Source organism: Argiope bruennichi, chromosome 6 (assembly GCF_947563725.1).
Source record: "Argiope bruennichi chromosome 6, qqArgBrue1.1, whole genome shotgun sequence".
In the NCBI taxonomy this organism is placed as follows: domain Eukaryota; kingdom Metazoa; phylum Arthropoda; class Arachnida; order Araneae; family Araneidae; genus Argiope; species Argiope bruennichi.
The window spans coordinates 101,276,581-101,293,390 of record NC_079156.1 but is presented as its reverse complement, the minus strand read 5'-3'; the positions used below and the strand labels follow the sequence as shown (position 1 = coordinate 101,293,390).

The window sequence follows — 16,810 nt, the reverse complement described above, 5'->3', positions numbered from 1 at the left end:
AAGGAATTCGGAAAAGACATTTGTATACTTGCAAAATGCCGGTTTTTGCATCTCATGCATAATATCTCATCCTTCCGTTCCTCTGCGGAAGAGTAAAAATCCTGTAGTTTTCTTTCTATAAACACATTTCCTAGAAAGAAGCAAGGAATTCGGCTTCGAAGTCAGGAACATCATAATATTCTCTACTCTGTTTTCTAAGAATGTTGAGTTTTGGATTGATATAATAAGATAACATATTTATATGGATTCATATAATTGACAACATTCTTAAATGTTAAGAATGTTGAGTTTTGGATTGATTAATATTCTTTTTGTATGCTTGCATGAACTGTCTGGTTAATTCTTTATATTCTTGCAAAATGTCAGTTTTTGCATCACATGCATAATACCTCATCATTCCGCTCCACTGCGGAAGAATAAGGCTCCTGTAGTTTTCGTTATACAAACCCACTTCCTAGAAGGAAGCAAGGAATTCGGAAAAGACATTTGTATACTTGCAAAATGCCGGTTTTTGCATCTCATGCATAATATCTCATCCTTCCGTTCCTCTGCGGAAGAGTAAAAATCCTGTAGTTTTCTTTCTATAAACACATTTCCTAGAAAGAAGCAAGGAATTCGGCTTCGAAGTCAGGAACATCATAATATTCTCTACTCTGTTTTCTAAGAATGTTGAGTTTTGGATTGACTCTTTGTATACTTGTATGAACTCTCTGGTTGATTTTTTTATATTCTTGCAAAATGCGAATTTTTGCATCACATGCATAACATCTGATACTGCCGCTGTTCTACGGAAGAGTAAGGATCCTGTAGTTTTCTTTCTATAAACACACTTCCTAGAAAGAAGCCAGGAATTCGGAAAACATATCTGTATTCTTCCGCAGCAAGGCCAGTATTACGATTACATTCAGCCAAAATTGTCGGCATATCCGGGCACTCCTTGTTAATAACGTGACATTTATTTAGAAAGCTCACAAATGCGAGCGAATATTTTTTTTGTTGCACTCGGCATTTCAAAACTTCTGTTAGATATCTTAAATGTTCAATTTCTCCAGTTTTTCTCCAATTTCATATAAAATTGAAATTGCAGTTGTCGATCAATCAAAGTTAAAATAAAAAGTCATTGTACAAAACATTTTGCTTCATTAACAAATTTCTTTGTAGTCATGATAAACGGATGATACATGCGATCATTTTTCCTCTTTTCATCAAATTTGGATTTCTGAAATAAATATTTTTATCTAAACTTATGATTAGTTCGCCTAAATTTTTAAAAAGCATACACCGTGAGTTTTTTTTTTTTTTTTTTTAGATATAAACATAAAAAAACTGTTTGTGCATAAATGAATATAAGAGAAACTTTTTACTAATTGACACTTTTGCTCAAAGGGGGCGTATAAAAATTTAATTGTTTTTTACTACAAATCTCCATACAAAAGACATCATGAACACAAACACATAATTTTTTATATTTTGTATACAGTTTGATAATTTTGGTTGATTAAAATGCACGTAACTTACTTCTTCCAAGGAAAAATGCAACATAGTTGTAAGAAATATTGGATGTATGGTAAGTAAATGTGTTGCAGCCCAGTAAGCTCCAAACATAGCGTAAGTCATCGCATAAACAGGTATTGATCTTGTGATATCTTTCCAAGGCGTTGGAGGCCTCTAAATTTCAAATTAAAATAAAATACATTTATATAATATATTTTCTTTTACTATTCTTATTAAAAAGAAACCCACAAAATTCCACAGTATCAGAGAGATTTCTGGCGTAAAGTTTATCGATATGGCGATCAATGAGTATTTATTTTATTGATATGGTTTCAAGGTACTGTGACGATAAAAAATTTGGTCAATGTTTTTTATGTAGTTTTCTTTATTTCTATCTAAATCAACATCTATTTTTTGGATTTGGATACCAACTGTAAGATTTTTCTCGTTATTCTGATGCCGGGTTTACACTGGGCCAGTTATAAGTCGGCCAGTAGGTAGCGCATGCCAAGAAATTCTGAAAAATGCTGTTCGGTCCCTGGCAAGTAATTTTTCCGACGCGACAACAACATGCCACTGCATTTTTTTTTTTTTTTTTTTACTGCGCATGCGTTTGTGGAATTTGGCGGGTTTTTTGGCATGAAAAAATTGATTACTTATCATAGATTAATTCCGACATTTTTTGCTCTTTGTTCTTTCTGATGCGAAATGGATGTGTTTTTTTTTTATTTCGTTTGCCATTTCTTTTCTATATTTTTTTCTAAATTTAAGTATGTTGACAATTTTTTTAATAAATATTTTCTTTTTGTAAATATCTATCATTTTAAGAAAACAATATTGATCAATTCTGTGAAAATAAACTCAGAGACACCAAAGCAGCAATTTATAGCCAAGCATGGAATACCTGAACCTATCTTAAAAAATTGTGGTAAACATAAATCAATTCCTTTCTACGCATGCGCTACATACTGGCCGTCTTATAACTGGCCGAGTATAAATCAGGCATGATGACATATGAACATAAGTTACTTTTCATATTCCCTTTTTCAATTTAAATATATATTAGATGTCTTTCTTTAATTAATGAAATAAAAAGAAATTTAAAAGTGAAATTAATTTGTAATAAAAGAGGTAAAGTATTATCTTTTTTTTAATGACTAGAAATTTTTCCAAAAGAGTAAAGTGAAATGTAGAAGTCTATTGGGAGGGGTTATTTTCTTCACACCATTTATTGTTTCTGACGATACATGAACATAAAAAAAAGTTTATTCTTCATATTCTCTGCTTCAATTTGAATCCATATCAGATAGTTTTTTTATTAATTAATTAAAAGGAAATTTAAAAGTGAAATTAATTTGTAATAAAAGAGGTAAAGTATTATCTTTTTTTTTAATGACTAGAAATTTTTCCAAAAGAGTAAAGTGAAATGTAGAAGTCTATTGGGAGGGGTTATTTTCTTCACACCATTTATTGTTTCTGGCGATACATGAACATAAAAAAAAGTTTATTCTTCATATTCTCTGCTTCAATTTGAATCCATAACAGATAGTTTTTTTATTAATTAATTAAAAGGAAATTTAAAAGTGAAATTAATTTGTAATAAAAGAGGTAAAGTATTATCTCTTTTTTAATGTCTAGAAATTTTTCCAAAAGAGTAAAGTGAAATGTAGAAGTCTATTGGGAGGGGTTATTTTCTTCACACCATTTATTGTTTCTGACGATACATGAAGATAAAAAACAGTTTATTCTTCATATTCTCTGCTTCAATTTGAATCCATATCAGATAGTTTTTTTATTAATTAATTAAAAGGAAATTTAAAAGTGAAATTAATTTTTTGTAAAAGAGGTAAAGCATTTTCTTCATTTTAATGACAAAAGTTTTTTTTTCCAAAAGAATAAAATGAAGTTCATTAGGAGGGCGTTATTTTCTTCATATACAAAACTTTAAATTTGTCAAAAACATCCTTTAAGCGTAAGAGTTTACTTAACTTCCTAATTAGATGATCTATTTGACATATTTATAGTTATTTTTATAATAATATAAAAAGCGTTGGAGATACTGAACTTTTCAAAGACATTTTTGCATTTTAAATTGCTTAATGCTTTTACCTGATTACAAATTTTAAATTAAAAATTCAGTAAATTAATGCACATGCCAGAACACATCATTATATGCATTGATGTTATAGAGGATTTTGAAGAGGGTTTTAATTTTTTAGTTTAAAATTAGTAGCGAATTTTGAAATAAGTATCATAAATTAAGCCAAAACTAAATATTATATCTGAAAAGGTGTAAAAACTATATCATAATTGGATAAAAATGCTGTAGAATATGTAGAAAATCTCAATACAGTTTTAAAGAATGAAATAAAATCTGAAGATTTTATTGATTCTTAAATCTTTACTGGAAAATACAAATAATGAAACTAAAATTTGGTAAATATTGTAAGAATTTTATTTAACTTCAGGTCAGTCATGAGAGATATCTTTTTAAAGAAGTACAGTTTTGCAAAATGTTTATAAAGCAGATACAAATGAAAATGGTATTATTTCTACTCTATAAATGTGAATAGTGACTTTAACATGAAAGCAAGTTAAAACATCGTTGTCTTCTTGAATTGACAACTCTATTAGCACAAATTACTCATTTTTTCGATATCCTCACAATAGACATTCAGAATATCGAACAACATTGTGGAAGTATTACAATTTCTTAAGTTAACAAAACGATATGAACAGTTTCGTTTATTAGAAAGTTAGATTTCGCCTTCTGTTTCCATTATAAAAACGACAAAAAGCCGGGATAGCCTGGTTGGTAGAGCGTTAGGTTGCGAGTTCGAACCCCGCCGGCCGAAGATTCCCCGAGCGCTTGGTAGCTGAAGCGCGTTAAATCTGTCGTGGTCTTAAAGTCCTCCATGTCGAGAGTAATACCACTGGGGGTACTGGATCAGGCGTGATCGTTCTCTGATTCAGGTCTAAATTACGATCTGTGGTTGAGTGAATGAAATGCGTGAATGAAGTCCCCCCCGTAAAAAGGGTTGTGACGTGTGTGCAGCTGAGTCGTTCTCTTAGCCCTAGATGGCGCTACTATAGAAACAAGAGGCGCTCCCCCTCAGACTTAAATCGGCTGTCTTCGAACAGCTGGCTTGTTTATGGAAAGTGCCATAAGAAACAACAACAAACGAAAAAAAAAACGAATTCATTCTTTTTAATGTGTTTTTGCTGATGTCTGTCATTCTTACAGATATAAATTATTTTTCATAATTATACTTATCTGCAGGATATTGTCATTTTTTCGTGAATATTTCTGTGTGAAAATGAATACTTTTAATACATTTTTTAATACATTTTATAGACACTGTAATATATACATCGAAATTTGTGCATGTGTCATATTCAAAAGCATAACGTTATTTTGAATCAAATACAGTACACTCCCGATTTTCCGGCGGACGGGTAGACCGGATAACAAAAAAGCCGGATAGGCCAGAGTTCTATGAACTCATTTCTTTACCCACCAGTACCAGAAGACAAAGTTTTTATACCAAAGCTCACTGTTATAATACATATTTTCACACTTCTTAATAAGTACTGAGTCCTCCATTTATCTCAAGCCACGTAGAATGTGAACGCGGCCCGGTGAACCAGTTGCCGGTAACTTGTCGAGTTAAAATAGAAGGCTCTGTAATAGTAATTTATATATGTTTATATACAGCACTGCACGTTTCAAGAAATTAATTACCTTTTTTATATTTCCCTTTTCCTCTTAAGTGTTCATGCCACGAAAATAAATCTTAATTATAATTAAGATTTATTAACTTATTAAACGCACCTTGTATAATATATAACTAATTTCTATTGTTTTTCAAGCTTTATCGGTAATACTATATAGCTTTGTATGTTATCTATAATTACGAAACTGTCTCCTATTTTACTCACTTTTTTATTTAAATCAGCCTCCTGGTAATGTAAAATATAGCTCTTCTCCTCTTCTGTAATCTTAGGATGAATCTTGGGAGACTCATACAAAAATTGTTGAACGCAAAAGCATTGTACTAATCCTATGCTACCTGAGTGAGAAAAATAATGAGAAAATTGCACATAAACGATAATTGCATAATAAAGAACGATAATTATTTATAAGAAAACATTATTTATGAGTTATAAACATTATTTATTTATTTAACATTATTTATGAAAAAACTAATCTAAAATTTTATTTATTTATTAAAGTTATAAAACAAATTTAATTAATATGAGCTGTTAGAAACTGCAATATTCAATATTCTTCACATTTGAGAATAAGCAGAAAAAACTAAACTCTTGTATGTGTGGCTATAGCGATAAAATTTAAAAAAATGCACTTTTATACATTATGTTTATTTCTAAAGGAAATAAGTTCCATAGTAGCACACGAATATTGTACAATATAGCATGACATATTGATTGAATATTGATTAATATCATGTAATATTTCACAAAATTTTACAATATTGTGCAATGGGATATGCTATACGGGTTATATGCCTAATGTATTTTTAACTGAATCCTGCAGTGAAAGTGCAGTGGATGGCAATTTCTAGGCATTTGTTGTTTAAAAACACAGGAGCAAGATGCAGTCAAAGAATGTAAAAAATCCAATGAAAACGAAGAAATGGCGGACAACTAGAAACTTTTACTGAGTTTTAAAAACTTCATTATGTACATGCCATAAAGCGAGATTAAACTTTATTTGCGTGTATGTGAGAAGAGGCTAGATAGGCAATGCAACACTGGTAACAATAACACAGCGATGAATGTGTGGTGAAAGCTTATAAACCAGTTAACAGCTACGCTACCCGAGCGATTGCTTTTGCATTGTGGCCATGTTATTCGGCTGCGAACCACAATGTAACAGGGTCTATCATCGCTCATCACAATCAGCCACATTGGTGACCTCGGACGATGAACCTTCAACCTTCGTACAGCGGTTGTAGCGCCATCTACCCTCAGCAACCCAAAGTTGTCAGACTCGACGCAGCAACAGCATCAGCAACGACACACGCTCGCCATAACGCTTTGCGCTCTCAAATGGGTACAGGCGCATTAGAATCAACAGCTAATATATCACCATTCAATAGTCATATCGTTCGTCTGGTCATGTTACTGGTCATCGAACCACAAAGTCCCAGGTTCTATCCCCGTTCCATCGCAAATTCGCCACAAATGAGTGATATTGACAAAATGAATGATTGGACGATGATTCCACAAATTACATCTGAATTGAAAGACGCTTTCAAACGTAATGTTGAAATCAAAATAATCTTCTTGCCTCCATCTTTGATAAAAAAAATCAAATAAGACAAGCAAAAAAAGTTAGATGACAGATATGAATCCCCGAATTTCAACGACACAATGAACGAATGAATTACAGTTGAAGACAAAATGAATGCTTGGACGATGTATCCGCAAACTGCATTTAACTTAAAAGACGCTATCAGATATAATATTGGAAACAAAATATTCCCCTTGCCTTTATCTTGGGTAAAATAAAATTGTAAAAAAAAAAAAAAAAAAAAAATAGCTGACAGATATGAATCAATGATGGCATCGCAGTGGACGAAGTGGACAAATGAATGTTAGTTGATGGCAAAATGAATAATTGGACGATGAATTCTCAAACTGCATCTGACTTAAAAGACGATAGCAGACATAATATTCAAAAGAACTTATTGCTCTTGCCACGATGTTTGAAAAAAAAACAGTTCTGGTGGAAAAAAACAAGAAAAGCTAGAGGACAGACATAAATCACTGATGAAAACAATGCAGAGGACAATTATTAATTGTTGATAACTCAAATAGTTTAGAAGATGGCTCCACAAATTGCATCTGACTTAAAAGATGATGGAAGCTAGCAGATACAATATTCAAAATCACATATTCCTCTTGCCACGGGCATTGGCAAAAAAAACTCCTTATGAGGATAAACAAGCAAAGCTCAAGGGAGAATGAATCAGTAGTGGAAACAATCCAGTGGACGAATGCTTGATAGTTGTAAACTCAAATTGTTTAGAAGAAGAGTCCACAATTGGCATCTGACTTAAAAGATGATGAACGATATGAGATATAATATTCAAATGAACATAATCCTTTTGCCAGGGTCTTTGAAAAAAAAATCCTGGTGGAAAGAAACAAGAAATGCTAGAGGACATATATAAAGCACTGATGAAAACAACACAATGGACGATTATTAATTGTTGTTAACTCAAATAGTTTAGAAGAAGAGTCCACAATTAGCATCTGACGTAAAAGATGATGGACGCTATGAGATATAATATTCAAAAGAACATAATCCTTTTGCCACGGTCTTTGGCAAAAAATGTCCTTATGAGGATAATCAAGCAAAGCGCAAGAGTGAATGAATCTGAGGTGACAACAGCAAGTGAGTGAATGAATGCTAGATGAGGAGAAAAATGATTTATTGGACGATGAATCTTCAAATCACATCTGAATTAAAGAAGTTACCAGATATAATATTCTAAACTATATATTCTTTTCGCCACGGTCTTTGGGAAAAAAATGTCAATGAAAGTAAATAAAAAAAGGACTTGAAAACTTGATGAGAAGAGAAACCAAATTCCTAATTTTCAAATTGTTAGAATAGAAAGAAAAAGGAATTCCATCTTTCTTCTTTAAAATTCGAGTTGTAAGAAACTTTGAATGCTGAACATTGTTGATGCTGAAATTTCTTTCTAGCTTTCGTCCTTCAGACTGAGAATATATTTCATATTTTTTCCAGTTCGCATTCTAAAACTAAATACGTTTCAAAAAGAATTTAGGAGTTTGTAATTTATATGTATATTATAAATAGTTTTCTTCAAGGTTATCTCTTGTGGCACAAAAATAATTAAAGGAAAAATGTATTCTTGTCATTTATTTGTCACCAGAAATTAAGTATTTATTTTTCACAAAGAATAACATTATTTATATATATGTAATGATATTTTAAAATCTAATTTAAACTTAATTAATTTCCAGTTTAATTTAGCCCATATCAAAACATTCTAAAATATTCTCTTATTTCCTGATCCCATTCCACTTTTTGTACTTAATTAATTAACTTAATAATTCTTAATTTTTCCAAGATTATCTTTTGTGACATAAGAATAATGGAGGGAAAAAAGGATTTTTTTTCATTTATTTGTCACAAGAAATTAAATATTTATTTTTCACAAAAAAAATTAAAAACTTATATGTATATTATAAATAGTTTTTTCAAGGTTGTCCTTTATGACACAAGAATAGTTGTAGGAAAAATGAAATTTGTGTTATTTATTTGTCACAAGAAATTAAACATTTATATGTATATTGCAAATAGCTTTTTCAAGGTTATCTTTTGTGATGCAAGAATAATTGAAGGAAAAAATAAATATTTGTCATTTATTTGTCACAAGAAATTAAATATTTATATATATGTTATAAATAGTGTTTTTCAAGATTATCTTTTGTGACACAAGAATAATGGAAGGAAAAGATGATTTTTTTCTCATTTATTTGTCACAAGAAATTAAATATTTATTTGTCACAAGAAATTAAATATTTATTTTTCACAAGAAATTAAATATTTCTATGCATATTACAAATGGTTTTCTTCAAGGTTATCTTTTGTGACACAAGAATAACTGAAGGAAAAAATAAATATTTTTCATATAGTTAAACATATAATTAAATATTTCTAAGTCTATAATAAATAGTTTTTTTAAGGCTATCTTTTATGACACAAAAATAATTAAAAGAAAAAATGATTTTTTTTTTGTCATTTATTTGTTACAAAAAATTAAATATTTATATGGACATTATTAATAGTTTTCTTCAAGGTTATCTTTTGTGACACGAAAATAATTGAAGAAAAAAAGAATTTTTGTCATTTATTTGTCACAAGAAATTTAAACGGTTTGATTTCAGAAAAACCTTATTTCAATTTTTTTGAAATATTATAAATAAAAAAACTGAAGTAAAATTTTCAATTTTAATATTTTAATTGCCAAAATTATAATAATTTACCGTATATATAATATACAGACGGCCATCCTCCAAGAATTGATGATGCGCACAAAGTTCCAGCGGAAAACGCACTTATCAGGGCTCCTACAGCGATACCGGCCAAAATTAAGGAATTGAATAGACCTCTTTCTACACTGGGGAACCAGTTGGAAGCAATAATCGAATATGGAGCCATCAAAAGGCCCTGTGAAAATAATTAAAAATTTTATTAATAATTATATTTATTGATTGATAAGATTATTCGAAACACTTATTGAAAAGCAGATTACTTGACACATTCTATTAAAACTTTAAGATTGCTTATAAAAATTTATGTCAATTTCAATTAGATGTTATATTAATATTGTCCATTTTTGCTTTCTTAATCGAAACCGAGATAGGCACAATCACATTTCCACCAACTATGTTTTTGTAAAATCATACAAGTTCTTATAATAATGCAATATATATAAAACGTCCCCCGTTTTCCCTCACATGGTTAAGGGCATCCAAACCAGTTATTAGTCTCCCGTTTCCCCTCACATAGTTAAGAGCAGACGGGCCTCCAGATTTGGATACTTTTCACAAGGAGAGTTATTATGACTAGTCAATTGTTACTATAACCAGATGAGATATTTAAATACAGTACACTCCCGATTATCCACGGAATTGGGTGGCGCGGCTGCCACGGATAACAAAACTCGCGGATAATCCGAAAAAAGCTAAAAACGGGTAGAGCAAAAGAGAAAAAAGTCATTCCAACTTTGAAAAATCGTTTTATGTACAATAAAATGTAAAATAAACAGTAGGAAATGTTTAACTAACGCTCAATATTTTAGTATATCACTCAAAACTAACTTAAAATGCATTTTGTTAATGAAAACAGAAAAGTGCTTTGTACTTACGAGAGGCGTCAAGAATGCACAGAAAAATTAATACATATGTACTGTTTTAATACTGTAATGTATTATGTAATTACAAAAGCATAACTGTAAAACTACACCTTTCTGAAGAAATCAGTCATTTGTGTTTGCTTCTTGCTTTGGAAGCATTTTCTCTTTGCTTAGAAGTAAAAAAAAAAAAAAAAACTTAAGTGCGGCAGGCGCGGATAACCCGCCCGCGGATAATCGGGAGTCTACTGTAGAACCATAATGTCTTAAAGGGAGAGGAACGTCGAAAAATTTAGATGCTAAACTTTTTTTTTCCTTTATGAAGAGACTGCTCAAGTCATAAAGAACCGATCGATCACCAGCAATCATTGTCATTAATGTCAATGAAAGAAATATCCAATCCAAGTGCACTTCAGCCGGGTTTGCTTGTAATTAACATGTGCTCAAGAGGCAGTCGGCCACAAAGATGGTTCCTTAACAGACACTACCTTAGATCAATGAAGAAGGGTTGCTGAGCTGCTATTGGTGATAAGGAACTCAAAATCACCAATGAGAAGCCGGCGGCGGAGATCTGATGAAAATAAAATGCATTTTTTCCCAGAGAAAAATTAAGAGAAGGATCTTCGAAGGAGACGATGTAAAACGTTGTGCGCGAATATTGAATATCATACAATGTAATTTACATGCCAAACATTATCATGTTAAAATTTAAATATATATATATATATATATATATATATATATATATATATATATATATATATATATATATATATATAATAATTACCTGTCCAGCTCCTCTATTAATCTGCGCTAGAATCATCAAATGGCTGTTGTGCTCGACAGCAAGAAGCAAAAGTATATGAGCTATGGTGGACATAAAAAGTCCACTGACGATGATAATTTTTCCGCCGTAGATTTCCGACAACATTCCTCCTGGTATCGGAGTTATTACATAGCCTAAAAAACCTGCACTTAATATTTTTCCGCCGTAAGTTGCCGACAATATTCCTGCTGGTATCTGTTAAAATTTAAAAATATATATAATAATTACCTGGCCAGCTCCTCTAATAATCTGCGCTAGAATCATCAAATGGCTACTGTGCTGGGCAGCAAGAGGCGAAAGTATATGAGCTATGGTGGACATAAAAAGTCCACTGACGATGATAATTTTTCCGCCGTAGATTTCCGACAACATTCCTCCTGGTATCGGAGTTATTACATAGCCTAAAAAACCTGCACTTAATATATAACCTTGGGTGTCAGGACTCCAATTAAATTCTCCTGTCATCTGTAAAGAAAAAAGCGTTGAATTGATAATTTTATAAAATAACTGAGAGATACGAATTTGATTTTTTAGGCAAATGAAGCATCAAATTTAGAGATATAAAATAAATTTTTATTAATTAATAACTATTGTAATCGTTAATCATTAACTTCATACGTGATGTCCTGATGATTTTCAAAAATGTACAAACAGGAAAACGGTTAAAGTTAAAAAAAAATAATTCTTGCAGTAAATTCATGTGACATGGCATAAATTTTTCTTCCCAAAGTTTTTTGGTTTAGTTCAAAAAGTTGTCGAGAGATGCCGTCGCAAGTCCTTTTCATCGTTTTTCCCGCATGCAAACCATTAAAATAGGCAATAAGCATTAATCCTATTTGTTGCAAAATAGGCAATAGGCATTAACCCTATTTGGTGCAAAATAGGCAATAGGCATTAACCCTATTTGATACTAAATAGGCATCAAATAGAAAAATAGGGTTAATGTTTCGATTTCTTCCTATGGGGTTCTTTGAAGGATGCGGTGAGCCAGACAAAACCCCGAACACTTGAGGAACTTGAAAAAATAATCAATGACGAATGTGCCGACATTCCATTGGCCACTTCCCAGAAAATTAATATCGTTTTCGTCCTCCGATTACGGCATTTGATTGCTGCTGATGGTAGACCTTTCAAAACTATTATATTGTGATTTTCATTTAATAAAACATTTCGAAAAATTGAAATTTGGCTTTTCATTATTTCTTTATATAGATATTTGCAATCAGCAGCGCCATTTATCGACAACTTTTTTGATTAAAACCAGAAACTGTGCGAGGAAATACTTATGCCCTGTAGCATAAATTTGCTGCAAGAATTTTTTTTAAACCTCAACCGTTTTCTTGTTGTGCATTTTTGGAAATCGTCAGTCTATTTCAGGATACCGTGAATTAAAATTCAACAATGTTTAACATGTCTATCAAGGAGAATGGATTTCAAATGAATGATTGCTAAATATATTCTTTGCATGAATATTGATGTATTGCAATCCTGAGGCTATTGTAGCTAGAATACAATTTTTAGTATAAATTCGTTGTTTATTTGTAAATAATTGGGACATTCTGAGGAGAAAAGAATAACTTATGCACCCTTCGAAATGTATTGTATTAGCAAAGAGATTAAAACCAATATTCTGCCTAAATGCCATTACGGGTATTAGTATTCCTATAGGCATCCTGACCACATTTCCTGAGGAGAATTTGATTCTGGAGATTCATAAGTCTGCATCATACAATTTCCATAATTCATTCTATTTTCCTATTGGATTACTTCTTTAACGTAACACCATTTGCAAGATATGATTCTACCACGTCTGACAATCAATCATTAGTTTGTATAGCTTTTGCCAGAAATTTTGTGTGAGTGGATGTAATTTTCACCTTTCAGAATGACTAAACGGGCCATGCACAATAGTTACTGCGGAATCATCCACCTTTTGCCATCTTTATTAGTACCTCAAAAATTCCTGCAGTTTACACCTATTCACCCCTTTTGGGATTGGCGTGTCATATATGCATCACCTACGAACGTCTCACACAGTCCAGCATACCATCTACACATCGCTGTAAATTGAACTCTGGAGACAAGTGATGCATACGTGCATTTTATACTGGAAGCATTTTTTAAAGGCCACAAGATGGCTCCCTGTGTCCATTACTTTTGAAATGAACATAGTTTTAGTATCCTGGGCTTCAGTTAGATAGAACATACTCTGCTTCACTTTGGGGTTTCATTCGTTTGGGAAGGGAAGGGGTAACCGTAAAGTAAATAAATAGAGCAGTGTTCTTTAACTTTCCACGTGATAGAAACGTTCTCGCGTTTCTAATCTCACTCCAAATTTTATTTATTATTACTTTTTATTTTATTTTTGCTACTATGCAGGTCTGTTTGGTTTTCATAGTCAGCTCTGCAGCATTTAACGTAGTATCATATGCGTTCCCCGTATTTCCTTTTTTCATTATTTCGGAATGCTTTGAATTCGATTTGTTACGGAGAGAAAACGTTATTTATGAGAGGAGGAAAGTCTCGCATTATGGATAAGGCAATTAGTGTCAGAGATTCATGGTCTAAAGAATAAGAAATCAAGATTTTGTGTGATTCTGATATGGATATTTTATCAGAAGCTGAAATCACTGCATGACTGCCTTATTTTGAATTGTATTTTTGAATTTTTAAATATATATTTTAAAATTTATTAATGATATTACAATGTCCAATCAAATTTTTGTCCTTTAAAACTTCAGAATAATTTGAACATGACTTCTAAAAATTATTTCATACCGTAAATGAGTTGTTAGTAATATATTTTAATGTAAATTAAAAGGAAAAGATTACTGAATGCTAATTTTGACTTTGGCAGCTGAACTAATAATTTAAATAGGTACCAAAAATTACGAAGATAGGACAAACTTTTATTTCTGTGATTTTTATTTTCAAAGTTAGGTTTAGCGACGCAAAAAAAAAAAAAAAAAAAAAAAAAAAAACACGTCGTGTGGGATGATTTTTTTTTTTTTTTTTGCGTACTCTCCGTCCCGTAATAGAGCCCTCTCTTCCTGAAATGTTTTTAAGGCGTTCTCTTGCATGACAAGTTTATCAGAAAGAAAGTGTTGTGAAAGTGAAAGAGACCACTCAATCTTGTTTCTACAGCATCAGAAGTAATTGTTTGTTTCTTTTTTAAATTTTTTAAATAGTGAACAAATTTTATTCATATTTATTCAAATATTGAAGGCTTACTTACTTGGAAATCAATAAATTCTTCCCCGGCTGATGAATTTGACAAGCAAGATGCAACGTTTGTACTAGAATTTGATTCATAGCTTATGGCTGAGTTGTTGACCATAGCAACAATACTAATACTTGTTGCTATTCTATAAAAGTTTATTTGGAAGAACGTAGAAAATCCCAGCAATGCCACTATGTAGCGGTACTGGAAAAAAGACTTCCTAATACCTGAAAGGAATATTGCTCATTATCGGTTTGAAAAATATACCTCTGAATTAAATTATTCACTAATTTAAATTTCTTAAATAGGAATACGTTAAAGTTTACCCTTAACTGCGGAGACGAATATTAAGGACTTAACTCGTCTACGAGACTGCATTTTCTTTACACTCAAATTAATTTTTCTAATGCAAGTTTTAGTATGAAAATGAGGCAATATATTATGCAGAAAAAAATTTTAATATTCTTGAAGAAACTTATTTCTTTTTACTTTATAAAATCATATTTATTTTTCCAGTACACTAAAGTATATAGAAAACAATATAATAGAAAATTCAACAATTATAGGAAAAATAAAAAAAAAATTTAAAAAATTGACAATGGGTAAAATTGATTCTTTTTTTTTATCAACATTATTTCTACGCAGAAACTTATGAGCATTCTAAACATATTGGTTAAATACTAGTATAAAAGTCAATCTGTGTATTCTGTAGATATTTTTCTTATTACATTATTATATTTAAGAAATTTTTTAAATACATTATCACTAGAAAAATTATTTATATTTGAAAACATATTTCTCTAGGTATATTAATATATTTTGGAAATTTTTTAAATACATTATCAATAGAAAAATTAATTATATTTGAAAGTATATTTCTCTTGGTATATCAATATATTTTAGAAATTTTTTAAATACATTATCACTAGAATAATTAATTATATTTGAAAATGTATTTCTCTTGGTATATTAATATATTTTAGAATTTTTTAAATACATTATCACTAGAAAAGTTAATTATATTTGAAAATATTTATATCAGAATCAGTCGAATGAGAACTTTCACCAAAAAAAAATCTTCTGTCCAATTATCCTCATCACTAAAATCACTTTTTGCTTCATTTAAAAGTCTCTGGAGCTCTGCTTCATAAGGGGGATCAGTAAATTGGATGATATTTCTAGGACCAAATTTCAGAGCCGTTTGCTAAGCCTTGTATAATACTGTAACACAAAAAGGGAGGTGCGGTCTCATAGATGTCGCGCAAAGAAATAGCTGAAATATTTTAAAAAGCAGTTTTAACCGGTTGAAAAAGTGCAAGTGTAGTAAATTCCCCGAAACAAGAAGTTATAGGGTCATTCCATTCGATTAAGCTAAAAATAGAATAGGGGAATAGGGGTTCACTAAACAGGAATTTAAAATTAAATCAATGAAGCAACCTTTGATATGGATCTGCCTAATGACTCTTTATATCATTTGCATAAAAATAGGAGGAGTTTAACAGGAGTCAGCAGGCGTGTTCTCCCCAAACTTTCTCGCATACATTCTAATAAAGATGTTATCCCAGTGAACGCTTGTATCATTTGCATAAAAATAGGAGGAGTTTAGCAGGAGTCAGCAGGCGTGGTCTCCCCAAACTTTCTCGCATACATTCTAATAAAGATGTTATCCCAGTGAACGCTTGTATCATTTGCATAAAAATAGGAGGAGTTTAACAGGAGTCAGCAGGAGTGGTCTCCCCCAAATTTTCTCGCATACATTCTAATAAAGATGTTATCCCAGTGAACGCTTGTATGGCACTGACATATAATTACGAAATATTCACCTTTGGCATGAATTTAGTATTTTTACTAAATCTATCGTGTTATCCTTGGCGAATTTGTTGACAACTCAGGTGTCGTCCTCGACATCTGACTGCGGTTCAAAATTACGAAGCCTGTCCCAAAATAGCCCTAGTGTTGCTTTGCAACAGGACGTTAATATAACTAAACTAAACTAAACTTGTTTTTCTGTATTCTTGTTGGTACAGAATATTGGAAAGTGAAAACATTAGAATTTCCATCTAGCCAAGTCTATCAATTATTTTAATAACACCTTAGTTAGTTTCATATCTCTATATGTTTAAAGTGGGTTTACACTCGACCAGTTATAAGATGACCAGTAGGCAGCGAATGCCAAGAAATTCTGAAAAGTGCCATTCGGTTCCTGGCAAGTACTTGACCCGAAAGGACAACAACATACTGCTGCTGTATTGCATATATTTTTTTTTTTTTCATACTGCGCATACGTTTGTAGAATTTGGCGGTTATTTTTTTTGGGGGTGTGGATTGTGTTCTTTTTCTATTTTATTTGCCATTTCT

At 31.2% G+C, this 16,810-nt stretch overlaps 1 protein-coding gene across 1 annotated transcript in view; it reads right to left on the bottom strand.

The window, feature by feature from the left end:
- The window catches only part of LOC129971871 (putative inorganic phosphate cotransporter), a 42,482-nt gene that overhangs the window by 17,123 nt on the left and 8,549 nt on the right, over nt 1-16,810 (bottom strand). Inside the window, exons 3-7 of the mRNA XM_056085849.1 lie at nt 14,468-14,679; nt 11,461-11,697; nt 9,538-9,721; nt 5,434-5,564; nt 1,519-1,668 (exon numbers count right to left, since the gene is read on the bottom strand). Of these exons, the coding sequence (XP_055941824.1) occupies nt 1,519-1,668; nt 5,434-5,564; nt 9,538-9,721; nt 11,461-11,697; nt 14,468-14,679 (914 nt within the window). The remainder of the gene's footprint in view (nt 1-1,518; nt 1,669-5,433; nt 5,565-9,537; nt 9,722-11,460; nt 11,698-14,467; nt 14,680-16,810) is intronic.